The sequence below is a fragment of the Phyllobates terribilis genome, unplaced genomic scaffold, assembly GCF_046119375.1.
Source record: "Phyllobates terribilis strain yellow unplaced genomic scaffold, ASM4611937v1 Scaffold_3__8_contigs__length_932513732, whole genome shotgun sequence".
Taxonomy (NCBI): Eukaryota; Metazoa; Chordata; class Amphibia; order Anura; family Dendrobatidae; genus Phyllobates; species Phyllobates terribilis.
In genome coordinates this window covers 89,889,075-89,906,440 of record NW_027362763.1, presented here as the reverse complement: position 1 = coordinate 89,906,440, position 17,366 = coordinate 89,889,075, and the positions used below count along the sequence as shown (strand labels likewise).

General features: G+C 44.2%; 1 protein-coding gene across 1 annotated transcript; it reads right to left on the bottom strand.

Annotated features, from left to right (window-relative positions):
* Positions 1-15,084: 15,084 nt before the first annotated feature.
* On the bottom strand, positions 15,085-17,067 carry RHOB (ras homolog family member B). Its single transcript, XM_073674043.1, has one exon. It carries the CDS (start codon positions 16,922-16,924, stop codon positions 16,334-16,336), a length of 591 nt encoding a protein of 196 aa, XP_073530144.1. The 5' UTR covers positions 16,925-17,067; the 3' UTR covers positions 15,085-16,333.
* Positions 17,068-17,366: the final 299 nt, after the last annotated feature.

The following is a 17,366-nucleotide window of genomic DNA, read 5'->3' as shown; positions in this document are numbered from 1 at the left end:
GTTAGTGTTGCTCAGGCACCTCCTACTGGGAGGAGGGGTTTAAATATCCAGAGACTCATAGCAATAGGCTGGAGACGCATTAGGGGTGCGTCCACAGCAGCTATAAGAATCAGGAAGTAACCGGGCCGCCGCCCTAAGCAGTCAGTCAAGAGAAAAGCACACAGCATGAACTGGAACAAGATTTGCAGGCTGAACTGACAGGTAAGATTGCGGTCTTGCATAGTGGGAGGTGGTGCACTATGCAAGCACGCCGCCAGGGATGTTACAGTATCCCCCTTTGTTTGTCTACCTTGTTGTCTTTAGTTTGTAGTGGGGCTTGACTAGTGCTCACCCTGTCACCTCCCTATCTAGGGCCAAGCTCTAGGGATATCCAGGGCTTAAGTTCCTGCTCAGCGATAGGTGTGAAACCTATATAGAGACGGTAGGGAACAGGGTGACATTAGATCTGCCTAGGGGTCTCCACTCCCCCTTTCCCTAGAGTTTGGGCTACCTTCCCCTCTTCCCTTCGTGGTGCATTTAGTATTTCCCTCACCTTGCGTGACAGGTGCCTTATACTACACCATATTTTGGGCGTTTTCTATAGTAATAACTTGGCTGCATGGTTTTGCAGGTGAAACAGCTGTTTCCCTACAAAAGCAAATCATTGTGCAGTGAAGTAATGAAGAGAACGCAGCGGCACAGGGCTGTTATGGTTATCAACCGCAGTATAGCGGCTGTATGTGAACTCAGACCCATGCCAGATCTATACCATGTACTGGCCGCGGGTCTCCTGACCTGAACTAAACAGCCTTATAGGCATACATGAGACTGTCGAGCTCAGGTCAAGAGTCCCGCAGGCGGTCCGTGCATCACGGTCTATTTTCGGACCACAAAATACTGATATGTGAACGTGGCCTTAAAGGGAGGTTCCAATATTAGATGTCTTTGTGTACAGCAGCATGTTATCAGATGGGGCAGCCCACATTTCTACTGCAAACAAAACAATTGGGAAGGCACCTCTAAGTGCTCAAAAAAGTCATGTGCACCAATCTCCCAAAAAACAACTGGAGAACACACAAAAAGAAACGCAAATGGGTAACATATAAAGTATAAGCATTCTCAATTTTATTACAACATAATACAAAAAAAGGCAAATACCATTAAAATCAATTAAAGGGAACCTGACAGCTAATACATGGTGCCTGATCCACCTGCAGCATGTATCAGACACCGGCTGTATGACCTCAGTCAAATATTTTAGAGAAAAGCATACTTTAAAATCTTCCAGAAATCGTGCCGCACGGGAGACTAGTCGGACAGGTTAGTCTCCGGCTGCTTATACTCCTCTGGAGTACAGGTCTCTCCCAGCGTATGTGTATAGATGAGAGGACTGTCAGTCACTTGCTGGTGTCACTCACTGCTTCTATCACCACCCCCTGACAACTTCTTGTTTCACAGTTAGAAGATGCAGCGGTGGAGATAGAAACAGCCAGTGCTGCACTCACATCTCCCACAGCTTCTATCACCATGGATCCAGGAAATCTTGAGAGGGTGGCGAAGCAAGAAACTAGTACGTAACTGCAGCGCCACTGCCTTGTGATGATTTATTTGAGGGCAGTGCTAGAAGCTGTGGGGCAGAACTGGTGTCACTCACTGCTTCTATCACCACCCCCTGACAACTTCTTGTTTCACAGTTAGAAGATGCAGCGGCGGAGGTAGAAACAGAGAGCCAGTGCTGCACTCACCTCTCCCACAGCTTCTATCATCATGGATCCAGGACATCTTGAGAGGGTGGCGATGCAAGAAACTAGTAAGTAACTGCAGAGCCACCCCCTGATGATGATTTGTTTGAGGACAGTGCTAGAAGCTGTGGGGCAGCACTGGTGTCACTCACTGCTTCTATCACCACCCCCTGACAACTTCTTGTTTCACAGTTAGAAGATGCAGCGGCGGAGGTAGAAACAGAGAGCCAGTGCTGCACTCACCTCTCCCACACCTCTCCCATCATGGATTCAGGACATCTTGAGAGGGTGGCAATGCAAGAAACTAGTAAGTGACTGCAGAGCCACCCCCTGTGACGTCCTGTTCCAGGAGGTGCAATGGACGCTGCGCGGAGTGAGTGCAGCCCCAGCCTCCTGTGATGTCACATTTGAGACTTCTCTCAAACGAAATGTCACAGGAAGAACAGTAAAAAAAAAACATTTAGGGATAAGATATATAGGGAAAAGTGTATGGTGTTGTGTAATAAAACAAATTACAAAAGTGGTTAAGATGTAAGGATACATAGTTGGAAAGAACATTTTAGGTATCGGACCACCCCTTTAACTGCACCACTATTGTATCAACATACGGCAAAACCAGGCACTGGCTTTACATGGAGCGAAGTGTTACTTATGTTTTATGTTTCACATTATATGTCTCGCAGTGTTCTTGATCATGGCAATATTTTTTTGGGAAATAAAGAGGTGCCACTATTGATAACACAAATTGTGTTTCTATTGTTGCAAGACTATGGTCCTGATTTATTATTTGATTGATTTTTTTTTGTAGTCACTTTACTTTTTTTGTCTTGTGGTGTTCGCTTTTTGTTCCAAATTCTTCAAAATCGTGCGCGTGGTTTAGGAACTTGGTGCAAAATTAAAAGTGTTCTTTATTTTAGTCTATAACCCTTTTTTGCGACTATTTAGAGATAAAACCCACCAGTCCTTTAAAATGTTGTGCGTTAGTCTTCACCTACGCTAAAATAAGACCTCTGCCAGACTCCTTACTCCAGACAGGGAATGGAGTAAGATACGGGAAAAAAAAATATGCAAGAATTGAAGAAAAAGTCGCGTTTCATGAATCTGTCTAAAACATCTGGGTCAGCAAAGTTGTCGAGGAAATATGTGAAAAAAAAGACTTAAAGAAGAAAGACATCTTAAAAAGTGGCGCAAAAGTTTTAAAGAATAAGACGCAAATACTAAAGTCAGTAGAAAGAGCATGAGCCATGTGGCTGCCTAGTGGGGGAGGAGGGTCATAGCAATCAGACCCCTGTGGATCAAACATTGATGACATAACCAAGTAATCTGCCATCAAGACAACCCCTTTAAGTGCCACCTGTCACAGGGACAGCTGTGAGGACATCTGTACAAGAAGAGGTGGCTAATCAGTGGTAGGACTTGGGTTCACCCTATAGATCTGTAGGCATGTTCAGGGGATATCTCTATTAATATACAGGTGCACATATCGGTTCAGGACTCTTATAAGAAGAAGGTTCCTGGTTGCACCAGTCCCTTAAGAAGATATCTAAGGAATGACGGAAGTAATTTAGTATTGTTAGCTACTTTCCCTTTAATTTGCATATCTATATTCCAAAAAGAAACCTACTTCATATCAGTTCCCCTTTAGGTTATGTTCACACATTGCGTTTTTGCTGCATTTTTTAATGCAAATTTTAAGCTGCGTTTTACAGTACCAGCAAAAGCTATGAGATTTCAGAAATCTCATTGTTTTTTTTTTCCTAACTGATTTGGAAAACTGCTGGTTTTTTTTTTTTGCAAACTGCAGCATGTCACTTCTTTTTTCAACCATAGAAAGGAAATGGGTAAGTGCAAAAATGCAGCAAAAAAAATGCAGGTATCAGGTTTTGCTGCCTTTTTGGTGCAAAAAAACCTAAGGAAGTTGCATCATCGTTTTTTGGGGCGCTTTAAACTTTATCAGCATGCACAAGAGACAATAAAAACGCAGCAAAACTTGCTTTTTTGACGCTGCCAAGAGAGCAGGTTTTGCCTGGGTTAAAAAAAGCAGCAAAAACGCAACGTGTGAACATAGCCTTAAGCAGATTTCCTGCATCATTCTTAGCATGCACATAAAGGCAGCACACAGATCTGAGACTGCAGAAATAAAAGGGTTAAGGATTGGATGCAGTAGCCTCCCATTCACTATATCATTGTTGGTTCCAGGCCTGGTGAGGCTGAGCTCACCGATCGGTCACACAGTGCCTCCTCGCCATAGGAAAGTGCTGACGCTTGTTTTCTTGCTCAGGGGTCAGCTGGTACTGGGCTCCTTTGTGTGTGCGCTGCAGCCTGTGGCTCTATTCTTCATCACCATGAGATCACAGCCTTGTGTTTCCCTCTTCATAAACCCCAATTGTAATAGCAAGAAAAACTTCCCAAGACCAAGACTTTGTAGCATGCATTGGAGAAATAGAACGTGTGCCAACACCCATGTTACTACACCACAGACTTAAAATCACCTATCACTTGCCATAAATATGTATTTTTTACCCGGTGTAAAAGCCGCCGTTCTCCTGAATCCGGTGATGTTTTTCTTTTGTTCCTGCACCTTTCCTTCACTGAGATATGACTTCCTCTTCCCTGTATAAAAATCTACTCGTTTTAGCCAAGTGGGCCATAGACCACGCCCACTTGGCTAAAGAAACTAGATTTATATATGAGGAAAAGGTGCCCATATCTCAGGAACAGAGATCAGAAACAAAAGAAAAACATTGCCGGATTCAGGAGAACGGCGGCTTTTACACCAGGTAAAAAATACATATTTATGGCAAGTGACAGGTCCTCTTTGAAGCCATAATTTGTCTCTTTGAGGCACTGTAAATGCTTCTACGTCCATAATACATCCTCACAAGGATCATAGCATGATTTGTTCTAAAAAAAAAAGTGAAAAAAACCCCTTCATTTGCCTTCATGTAAAATTGGAGACATATGGAAGTATGGTGGGCCAATAGAATTCCATAGGGGCAGTATTACAGATTCTTAAAAAAGGGCTCATGCACAGAACAATATATCCATTCATGGAGTCCGATGGAGGCAGCAGTGTATAGAGGTAGTATGGCTGCATACTCGCGAAATCTACATCATCCATGCAATCTTATAGGGTTTCTATGCACAAGGCTAAACCATGCCCATGAGTCCTTAAGGTGTCCTCACACATTCAGTAGCTGTTGGTTGAATGGGCAACTCCTCTGAACTTCACATACACTTGGCTTCTGAATGAGGGAATTGGAGTAAAGTTACAGTCAGACACCTTTTACAACAGCTTGTCTCCTTTGAGAAAAAATAGGACTGGTCGTGTTGATATTCAATATGCCTAATCCTTTTTTTCCCCCAGTATAAGCCAAATTAATGTTGAACGAACATCAAATACACATTAGATGATCAGCTAGTAACCCCAAAATCGTTGAGTTCAGCCAACTTTAGTCTGAGTAAGGCCACCTTTAGGCTAGAGGTTATATTGATCAGATGAAGACCATTTACAGTACATATTCCATATTAAATATGGGGATTTTTCAGCCTTTCATTCATTTTAGATCTGTGGGAGGTTCGATCCCACCACATCAGCTGCAAACTGGTTCCTACTTGCCTGGGTCATATTGTTGGGTTTTTCCATTCACTCATCAAAATCTACAATTAAATAAGTATTTGTAACAGTGGTCAATGTGGGCAACCAGTGATTTAAAATGCACCAGTCCCTTAAGAAGATTCTTCATTATCTCTTCTTTCATGTGCAAAGTGCGCTTCTTCCTATATAGGCTCTGCTCCATTACACTTTCTCTTCTTCCTCAAGTAAAGACGCCCTATTGTCTCTATGAAAGCCATTATTTCTTATCCCCCCCGCAATTCATTGCTTTGTGTTTCACCAATATAAGTCATTTACATGATCGTTTCAGTGTGTCCATTGAACTATGTGCATGTACTCCCATAATAAGTCCCGGGAACTGGTAGTTGATGAACCATGGAATATGGCCATGTATTATAGGAAAGATGTTATAAACTGTACCATAAAGGCATCCCATACCTTTGGTTCCTCCATACCTCTTCTATTTAGGTATTGTGAACCTACACTAACCTCCTCAACACCATAGAAACAAGGGAGCTTCCCCAAAAAATAACTATCTTTCCTACGAGGATGGAGGGTGCACATTGGGCTTGGCCTCAACAAGCGATACTTTTATGGAATGTTGAAGGAAACTTCAAGCTTGACTAACCTATAGACTAAAATTGGCCATATGCATGAAATAAATGTCTTTCTCAACACCTATCAAGCTCTAAACATCCCAACACACATTGGCGTTTGTCTCAGTTGACCGTTAATGTGTTTTTAATGAAGAGAGAGGAGAAAGCCGCTGCCAGACTTTTCTGAAAGTGGCTTATTTCCCCCCAAAACAGAAGGATCCGTCATTAAAATTCGAGCAGCCCGATCCTTTTCTCCTCCGATATCTGTCGTAAGGAAATTTGGGAGGCCTCGATACACATCAGATCCCTTTGAAATTGGTGGGTTCGGCTGACTTTCATCTAATCTACTAATAAATTATAATTAGCAAGGTTGTAGTTTTAGGCAGTGTCGTAACTTGAAGCTCATGGGCCTCAACGCAAAAATCTCCCAACAGGGTCCGCAGTTATCACAGATCTTTTATTGTATTGATCTTCTTCTCCTATGGGCCACAGGGACCTTTTGGGCTCAACCATATTTTGTATATATAAAAATATATCAACTAGAACCTGGAGCAATTGACGAAGCTGTGAGGATCAGGAACCGAAGTCCAAAATTATTTTCCAAAATACTAATTATAAAAACATAAGGCACTTCACCACTCAATGTCATCAGATGAAACTCTCCCGAAGTGTTCCCGTATCAGCAGGACTTTTCCTGAAAAATTATACAGGGGCACTTTAGTGGAATTTTATGTGACACCATAGTCGTGAGGTGTCTTATGTTTTGATAATTACTTTTGCCTCCCCACCCCAAGCTCCAGAGTCCGGGTGCGTCAGCAATGCAGACAAATAACACACACCAGGGCAGTGACAGAGAGGATCAGGGGAGGGTAAGAAAGGCCATGTTCACACGTTCAGTATTTGGTCAGTATTTTACATCAGTATTTGTAAGCCAAAATCAGGAGTGGGGGATAAATGCAGAAGTGGTGACGTGTTTCTATTATACTTTTCCTCTGATTGTTCCAATCCTGATTTTGACTTACAAATACTGATGTAAAATACTGACCAAATACTTTGGAATGAAATTGATAAAGGGTTATTTCCCAACACAAAACAGGGGATTTTCTTGCAAATTTAGTCCACGTTCCCAAGTGTAAAAACGCTGCTTTTTTAATAGACATTTTTTCTGCAAGTGTCTGCAACAAAATTAGCCACATCAATTTTTGGTGATTTGATGCGTTTTTTGGGGGGATTCTGCACTTAAAAACAAATTTGCATTTTTACATGCATATTTCAGGCTCCTCATAGAAGCCTATAGGAAAAAATTTGCACAAAAATATCACAGTTCAACAGAGTCTCTGCACAAAAAAAAGCTGCAGAAAAAATGCAGCATTTACACTCCGTGGGAACATAGCTTGAGTTGGAAAAATGCTGTGGATTTGTGGCACATTGTATTGCTAAGAGGAAAATCCACAGTAAAAATCTGCAGTGTCAGGCCATGTTCTCGGGTAGAGTAAAGCTGCGTTTTTCCCGCTGCGCTTTTTGTGCAAAAAAAATCTGCTGCGTTCAACAGTTCAAGCAGAGTAGATGTGATTTCTTGCAAAGTCACGTCCACTGTGCGTTGTGGTAAAGCGACTTGCTCGGCTCTCTGGAGGCAGACACAGGACACATGGTTAGAGTAAACTTCCTGCGGGTTTATTGTGCGGCATAAACTCCAGCAGCGCCCCATAAAAAAAATAAACAGGCCCTCTCGGGGTTAACGGGAAAACAAAAGAGAAAGTACAACAGAGTCTATTAGCAAGCAAGGCTCAGCCTGCTCCAGGTAGCACAGCGAAGTCTTCACAAACACCAGTCCTCCGGTGTTGCTCTCTGGCTTCAGCCCAACACAGCCTGGAGACTTCCCTCTCCAGGCCACACACTACACAGAGCAAAGTACTGACTGAGTATTTAACCTTGCTCAACACACCCTGAAGGGAGGTAGGGGAATAGCCTCCCACCCTTTTTGCTATTCCCATAAACCCACACCCCTTAAGAGAGTTAACCCCCAGCATATAACATGCTGGCAGAAATTTAGTAGGTTTCAGTTCACACAGGAGAGCAACCTGAGTAACACATACCCCCCCCCCTCGTATATCATACCAGTGACTCTGTCACAGAGTATAAAACGGATGCCATAAGAATGTAGGAAATGGACATACAGATGACATACTGAACACAATATGGATGAAAAATTATAAATTTTTCATCTAGAACAAGGATGTCAAACTCAAACATACAGAGGGCCAAAATTAAAAACTTGGACAAAGTTGCGGGCCAACAAAGTCCTCCATACAGAATAAGGGCCCTTCATAGTCCTCCATACAGAATAATGGGCCCCACATAGTCCTCCATACAGTATTATGGGCCCCACATAGCCCTCCATACAGAATAATGGGCTCCACATAATCCTCTATACAGGATAATGGACCCCACATAGTCCTTCATACGGTATTATGGGCACCACATAGTCCTCCATATAGTATTATGGACACCACATAGTCCTCCTTACAGTATTATGGGCACCATATAGTCCTCCATACAGTATTATGGGCACCACATAGTCCTCCATACAGTATAATGGGCCCCACATAGTCCTCCATACAGAATAATGGGCTCCACATAGTCCTCTATACAGGATAATGGACCCCACATAGTCCTCCATACGGTATTATGGGCACCACATAGTCCTCCATACAGTATTATGGACACCACATAGTCCTCCATACAGTATTATGGACACCACATAGTCCTCCATACAGTATTATGGGCACCACATAGTCCTCCATACAGTATTATGAGCACCACATAGTCCTTCATACAGTATTATAGGCACCACAAAGTCCTCCATACAGAATAATGACCCCACATAGTCCTCCATAAAGTATTATGGGCCCCACATAGTCCTCCATACAGTGTTACGGACACCACATCACATTTGAAGTCACTTTGAGGGGTCTATATGACAGAAAATACCCAAAAGTGACACCATTCTAAAAACTGCACCCCTCAAGGTGCTCAAAACCACATTCAAGAAGTTTATTAATGGCAGTCACGTTTGGAGAGCCCCTGATGTGCCAAAACAGTGAAAACCCCCCACAAGTGACCCCATTTTGGAACCTAGACCCCTTAAGGAACTTATCAAGATGTGTAGTGAGCACTTTGAATCCCCAAGTGTTTCACAAAAGTTTATAATGTAGAGCCGTAAAAATAAAAAAATCACTTTTGGCAGCAATTTTTTTATTTTCACAAGGGTAACAAGGAGAAATTGGACCCCAAAAGTTGTTTTGAAATTTCTCCTGAGTAAGCTGAATTTATCTAGATGTGTGGTGAGCACCTTGAACCCCTAGGTGCTTCACAGAAAATTATAATGTTGACTTGTGAAAATAAAAAAAATCTATTTTTTCCCACAAAAATGTTATTTTAGCCCACAAAAAAATATTTTCACAGGAGAACGTGGACCTCAAAATCTGTTGTACAATTTTTCCTGAGGACCCTGATACCCCATACGTGGAAGAAAACTACTGTTGGGGCGCACGTCAGGGAAGGAGTGACGTTTTGGAATGCAGACTTTGACGGAATGGTCTGTGGGCGTCATTTCGCGTTTGCAGAGCCCCTGATGTGCCTAAACAGTGTAAATGCCCAACAAGTGCCCCATTTTTGGAACTGATCTACTGTTTCTCGGTATGTGAATTTTATAATGTAGTGGCATACGTGAGTTGTGTAGTGTTCGTCAGGTTGTCCTACGTCAGTTGTGTAGTGTTCGTCAGGTTGTCATACGTCAGTTGTATAGTGTTCGTCAGGTTGTCATACGTCAGTTGTATAGTGTTCGTCAGGTTGTCATACGTCAGTTGCGTGAGTCAGAAATGAATTTAGTAGTCCATGGAAGTGTGGTACAGTCTGAAGCATTCTTTCATACACAGGCCAGGTTTGTCGGGGCTGGTGTCGCATTGATAAATGGTGTCCTTGGGTATCCCCCTTCTGTAACACACTCGGCACCTCTTTTGGAACTTACCTTTTATTCTGCTTTGAGGGACCTCCCCCGGGAAATGCTGGCCTGGTACGATACGAGCACCTTCAGTTCCGGAAGTACTGGGGCCTGCTCCTTCCTGACTGCCAAATATCAGGGCCTTGATCACTACCTACTGGAACTGAAGGTACGACATAGCGGTCTGGCTTGCACATCGTGATAGCAGGAAAGCGTTGTGCATTGCCATCTGTACGATGTGAACCACCAGCTTCTTGTACCACACCTTGACCTTTCTCAAGGCACTGTACCGCTGGAGGACTTGATCAGAGAGATCAACTCCCCCCATGTTTTTGTTGTACCCCAGTACATAGTCTGGTTTGATGACCTGCATACCTCATACAGTGCTGTGGGCGCTGTCATCACTATGTATGGTGGTCAAGAAAAGGACATCCCTCTTGTCCTTGTACTTGACCATTGGGCTCTGCTGTCACCCCTTTTTCAGGAGGCCTCTCTGATTTTTGCGGACAGTACCACAGGCTGTGGTGCCTCGCACAGCGAGGGACTTGAAGAGTGGGATGATGGTATAAAAGTTATCCACGTAGAGGTGATAACCTTAATCCAGCTGTGGGTGCACCAAATCCCACACAATTTTCCCACTCTCTCCCAGAGTAGGGGTGCATTTAGGGGGTTCAATCCAGGAGTCCTTCCCTTCATAAACTCTAAACTTGTGGGTGTACTGTGAGATACTCTCACACAGTTTGTACAGCTGGTCCTCTTACTGGGCAGGTACTGCCGGAATCCAAGCCGCCTCTTAAAATGGATTAGGGACTCATCCACGCAGATGTCCCTTTAGTATACGTACACTTCAGCAAACTGAAATGCTTGAAGACAGCCGAACTTTGAAAAGATGTTCAAAGTTGGGGTAATCTCGGTGAGGACACCATGCGTTATCATTACAATGCAGGAATTTGTGGATGGCCTCAAAACGTGTCCGGGTCATGCCCATTCGGAACAATGGAGTGTTATACAAAACATCAACACTCCAATATTGCTGAACTTCTAGCTTCTTCTGAATCCCCATGTGAATAACCAGCCACCAAAACGTCATCATTTCTACTACGTCTACAGGAGTCCAGTTAGAGAATGATGAACGGTTTTGTGCCAAAAATTGCTGAGCGTACAAATTAGTTTGGCCCACCATGAGGTTTACAAAATTCTCAGAGAAAAAGACTTTGAAAAAGTCTATTTCTGTGAGGCCGGTGGTGTCAAACTTGATTCCTGATTCTGCTACAAAATCAGGAATCAGTGGCTCATAATTTTCAGGGGGGCGAGGTCTATACGGGGTCAGTAACGGTGGGCTCTGGTTCAGCTTCTGTCTTGTGGTGTCATCGTGGCAGTTCAGCATCACATGAGGAGGGAGAGGAGGAGGGGGACGAGGAGTCCGAGTCGGAAAAATAAAAAAAGGTGGGATCCTCTCGCTCACTGTCAAGTGTTGGAGGCAAGGAAAGCGTATGCTTCCTCCACTGAGTAGCGAGTTTGGAACGAGCAGGACGATTTTTTTTTATGTATGTGGTGTTTGTGTCAGTACTTTATTCAGTTGTGTGTGTGTGTGAGAGTGCTTGGTGTAAACTTATTTTTTAAAGAAAAAGATAAAAGAAAAAAAGCAACAACCGGATGTGGTAGAAAGGTGGGGAAGAAAAAAAAATCAGTGAAAAAAAAAGTGGAAAACAGCGAGCACGAGTGCGGATCATTGATCTGCGCTACTGATCAACGCTCGACGGCTGCTGGATGTGCACACGGAGGCGGTGCAAAGGGGGGAAGAAAAAAAGTGTAAAACAGCGAGCACAAGTGCGGATCAGTGATCTGTGTCACTGATCAACGCTCGACGGCTACTGGATGTCCACACGGAGGTAGTGCAAAGGGGGAGTGGGGAGAAAAATGGACATGGACAAAAAAAAGTCCTGGAAAACAGCGAGCACGGATGTTGATCAGTGATTTGCGTCACTGATCAGCGCTCGGCTGCTGCAGGACTCACGAGAAAAAATCCCCGCCAAAAATCGTGCTATCAAGTACTGATCAGCGCTTGGTGGCAGTAAGGGGGGATGGGGGTAAAAAGAGGGGCGAAGGGAGGAGAGGGGGATTGTGTCTGTGCGCTGTGATTGGCGCTATCGACATCATCGTCAATTGCACCCATCAGAGCGGGCTCAGGTGAGGCCAGGCACCAGCCTATGATCGGTGCTCTTACAGCACCAATCCTAGGCTGGACATCAGTGTTTCAGGCAATCAGATAGTCTGAAACACTGAGAAATGCTGCGATTGGCTGTTCAGAATTGAACAGCCAATCACAGCGATGGTAGTTGCATGGGAAGGAGGGTATCGCCACCCTCCAGAACGCAGACGCCATCTACCCTGAGGTATGGTGGCGCCAGAATTTTACTGCGAACACCGCGATTGCGGTTGTGGTGCCGCATTAAACGTGAGATGTAATAATATGTACCTGGTCGTTAAGGCTTAGGGCACAGGGACGTATTATTACGTCTCACATCAAGGGGTTAAGGATGTTTCTGCCAAATCGTGGATGTATGACTGTATGGACGTGCACTTTTACATCTGTAAATCTATGGTAACACATCAGACTTCATTTATCAAGATTGGCTTAGGCCTCGTTGCCCATAGCAACCAATCTCAGAAGTAGCCTGTATTTCATAATCTGCCCTAGAAAAATAACATTTACATTGGGATTAGTTACTAGGGACAATAAGGACAGTTTTTCTGATTTTATAGGAACAATTTTGACAAATGAGTCCTATAGATTTCTCTGTGGGGGGCATATCAATATGGAGTGTGTAGATCAGCTCCGCATGCAAAATATGTCGGCTCAAGGCCCAAGTCCGTGTAAGCAGATTTCAGGCCAATATTCTCTTTTTTTTAATGTGCATCTTTTATAACATCCAAAATTGGATTAAACGCAGCAAAAATAGTATATTAGTGTCCATTTTTACTTAGGACTCTGCTCTTGGTAATAAGAGTATGTGGGATTTTGCTTTTTCTCATAAAGCAGCATGCTCCGGGCACGGTGTATTTTTTGTGTGTTTCTCCAAATGCAATGTAGAAATATATGTAGAAACGGACACAAAATAGAAAAAAAAAAATCCGTGAAACACGTGGCATTTTTTTTTCCATGGGTAAGACTAAGTCCCTATTCAGAAGACTTTCTTTTGCATGTGTACACTTGCAGAAATCTGCTGTATTATACAACCCAGCGTTGTGTATGTTAAGATATCGTGCAGCAAAATACATCCGCAGCTGACGTTGACCGATGCTGTGGATTAGAAATCTGCAGCATGTCAATATATTGTGGGGATGCCATCGCATATTTTACCCTTTGCATGTCTGCAACTTCTTTATTTTTACAAAGATTTCCGCAGCAGCATTTTCCTCAGTGTACCTGGGAATTTAGCCTAAGGCTATGTTCACACTTTTTTTTTTAATGCTAATTAAAAGCTGCGTTTTACAGTCCCAATAAAATCAGAGATTTCAGAAATCTCATGCACAGTTTTTTTTCCTGGTTATTGTTTTTTTTTTTTTTTTTAAACTGCAGCATGTCCCTTCTTTCAGTGTATTAGCAGTGTGTTTTCACCCATAGAAAGCAACGAGTACGTGCAAAAATGCAGCAAAAGATGTTGCGATCAGGTTTTGATGCGTTTTTAGTGAAAAAAATAAAAAGCAGGTACAGCACTATGTGAAATCCATTTATTTTTGTGATTTATCCCAAGTTTAAACCATAATGTTGGTGTTCACAGAGAATGGCAGTTAGGGTTAGTAGTTTAATTAAACTAGTGATATGGGTAAAGTAAACATTGGCTGACCAAGGTGCAAAATTGAACACCTGATCAACTCAAGGGCAGACCAAAGTGTGAAAGTAAATAGTGTCCTACAAACTCAATGCCTTGTTAATGTCTTAAACTATGCCCAACCAATTCACCTTCCCCCATTACATTTGTAATTTTTCATGAACTCATTAATTTTTTTTGTTCAGATCAGTCACTATTTTTTTCAGACATAAAAATCTTTTTCCCACTAAATTGCCCCTTTTTTTTCCCCAAAAATGGTTTTATGGTTTCACATATGTCTTGCATTGGTGACTTAACACCTTGCATTGTTCATGCTTCTAAGGTGGAAGCAAAGCTGGACGTTGAGATCCTGAAAACGCAGCAAAGTCAGCAGCTTCTTTACTGCCAAGAACAAGATTTACCTGCAGAAAAAACAAAAACGCAGCAAAAAAAATGCAACGTGTGAACATAGCCTAAAAATAAGCCTGAATAGAGATCCCCAAGCTATCTGTAATATAAATGGCACACAGTACATAGTGATCCATATTACACATTTTGCCCACACCCCCATAATCAGTTCAAGCTACATTAAAAAATGGCATCCTCGCTGCGAGAAACTCATCCCATTTATTTTATTTATTTTCTCACATACCGGAGCCACACTCTTGTCCTTTTTGGCAAATCCTATATGCTCTTCCCAGTGAGCAGGGCCTGTACTGGGAAATGGAGCGTGGAAACTTTTCTGAAGTTGGGGGGAGGGAAGGAAACTTTTGTACTCTACTGAAAAGCACTGCGGGCTTCCATGCTTCCTCTGGAAAGGGCCAGGCCTTCAGTAGATTATGTACAAATATCACAAGCGATGTCAGGAATGTAAGACCCTTGAAACCGGCAGAAGTGCTAGAAACCAACAGAGGCGGCGTTCAGAATTTAGTTTTTTGGACTGAAATTTGCACCGGAAATAAATATACATACGGGCTATAACTAAAAGAACAGCGCCTACAAGCTCAGTCGCTTGTAAGCACTTCGGCTGTCTAGCAGCGGTGGTCAGTCTCCAAGGCTACAAGACGTTAGCAAATCAAGAACGCATTACAAATTTTAATAACCAATAAAGTGGAAAGTTGTATTTACAGACCCCATCCAACAATACCCATTTAGGAATAACTGGTCCCTACTGCTCCTTTGCAATATGGATGGCACCAACCTATGCTATAGCGACATCACAGCTGGCACAAAAGCAGTTTGTAATCAATGATAATAAAATTAAAATAGTTATCAGAAATGGATTAAAAAAAAAACATTGAAAAAAGTAATTAACCAAAGCAAGGCAAAAATATATCTGTTGATCGAATATTTTAATATTTCACATAAAAACCTGTATATACACATATTAAACTTTATGTAAACATCTCCAGACGCATCACTTTACCGCAGACAGCTTCCATTATCAGAAATTTTTAACAGTTTAAGTACCACTGTCCAAAACTATAGAAAAAAACAAAACAAAAAAAAACTATATATTAACAACTTTAGAGTCTTGGCAAGTCCTGCAGCACAGATTACAGGTACGAGGGGAAGGAGGCATTGAAGGTCCCGTAACCTTGCTCCATATCACAGATGACATATGCCGATGTAGCAGAGCTGAGGTGGACACGTCATTCCACTTGTGCATTATTATTTTTATCCATTTGTTGTTTTGTAGGTTCACCTGCAGTCCTATGTAAACCAAGCAGTAACGTCAGGATATCTTTTAGCCCAAGATCCTCCTAAGAAGAGCAGCTCAAGAAAACAGAGCGATGTAAGTAGCCGCTTATCTGAGGAATATGTTGAGCTAAGCAGACGAGGTACGAGAGGACCCATCTGTACGTGACAACTCAGCTCTGCTAGATCAGAGGACGAATCTGTAACACATATGGCGCAACGTGACAAACTCAGATCTGCTACATCTGTAACACCTATGGTGCAACATGACAAACTCGGCTCTGCTATATCAGAAGACACATGTGTAGCACATATGGTGTGAAGTGACAAACCCGGCTCTGCTACATCAGAGGACACCTCTGTAACACGTATGGTGCCACATGACAAACTCGGCTGTGCTACATCAGTATTTTCACATTAGTGTTTGACAACGATACAGTGGTTTTCGGTCTGGTGTCCATCCCGCTACAGCATCTTTGCAGATCACATTTGTCAAAAGTGTCCAAAAAAGAAAAAAAAGTATTTTCATAGAAAAAACAATGGAAAACTTCAGCTGTGCAGGCGGCTGGGCGGGTCAGTTAATGAACAGTGTCCTTATAGACTATACATATATATATATATATATAATACACAGATCAATGTACAAAGTGTACAGAAAGTGTACAAGTCACTGGCCGGGGGCGGCACGGGGTCACCGGCCCATCCTCTTCGGTTAGGGGGTATATCGTGCCCCTTCAGTCCTATGGTAGTGTACACCGGAGGGGGCACCTGCCAAGGTCACACAGGATGCCCTCCAGGATAATACTGCTTGGCACAGCATGGCGGACAGTCTCCCCACCAGCAGGGGGCGCAGTGCTCAGTGTCAGGTCCTGGGGGGCGGGGGATCAGAGCAGTTTGCAGCAGCTCATGCACTCCCCGCTGGGCCCGTGCCTCTTCTGCAGCGCCGCCCTGGTGGCCGTCTCGAACACTTCTCTCACCCCGTCCTTGGTTTTGGCCGAGCACTCCAGGTACTCGTAGGCGGAGATACGGATGGCCATGGCCCGTCCGTCTTCGGTGCGCACCGGCTCCTGCTTCATCCGTGCCAGCTCGTTGCGGATGTGCTCGTCGTTGCGCAGGTCCTTCTTGTTGGCCACCAGGATGATGGGCACGTTGGGGCAGAAGTGCTTCACCTCGGGCACCCACTTCTCGGGGATGTTCTCCAGGGAGTCCGGGCTGTCCACAGAGAAGCACATGAGGATGACGTCCGTGTCCGGGTAGGAGAGCGGCCGCAGCCGGTCATAGTCCTCCTGGCCGGCCGTGTCCCACAGCGCCAGCTCCACCTGCTTCCCGTCCACCTCGATGTCCGCCACGTAGTTCTCAAACACTGTGGGCACATAGACCTCGGGGAACTCGTCCTTGCTGAAGACAATCAGCAGGCAGGTCTTGCCGCACGCCCCGTCTCCGACCACCACCAGCTTCTTGCGGATCGCTGCCATGGCCACTTTGCTGCTGTTGCCGGCGGCTGCCCGGCGCTTTCTCAGGTTGCCTATGGTTCTAATTGTGGCGGCGTCTCTGGGATCTGGCGATGCGATCACTCCGCGGCTCTTTAACTCCGCTCCACGCTGCACCCCGGCTATTTAAACCCTCACTCGGCTTTCTTAATATAGCCAGCCAATGGCAGAGCGGGCAGTGACGGCATGCGCCGGGAAGCTGCGTGCTGATTGGTGGAGGACGAGGAAAGGGGCGGGCTGACAAGGAGGACTGATCCTGGGTAAAGGGGAGGAGGAGGCAGAGCACGGGTGTCAGCGGGGGCACAGGAAGGGGCTGCAGGGGAGGAGGAGAAGGGCAGCAGTGGGCACAGGAGCTGCAGGGGAGCAGGAGGGGAAGGGTACCACAGGATATAGGGGCTGCAGGGAGGAGGAGAAGGGTGCTACTGGG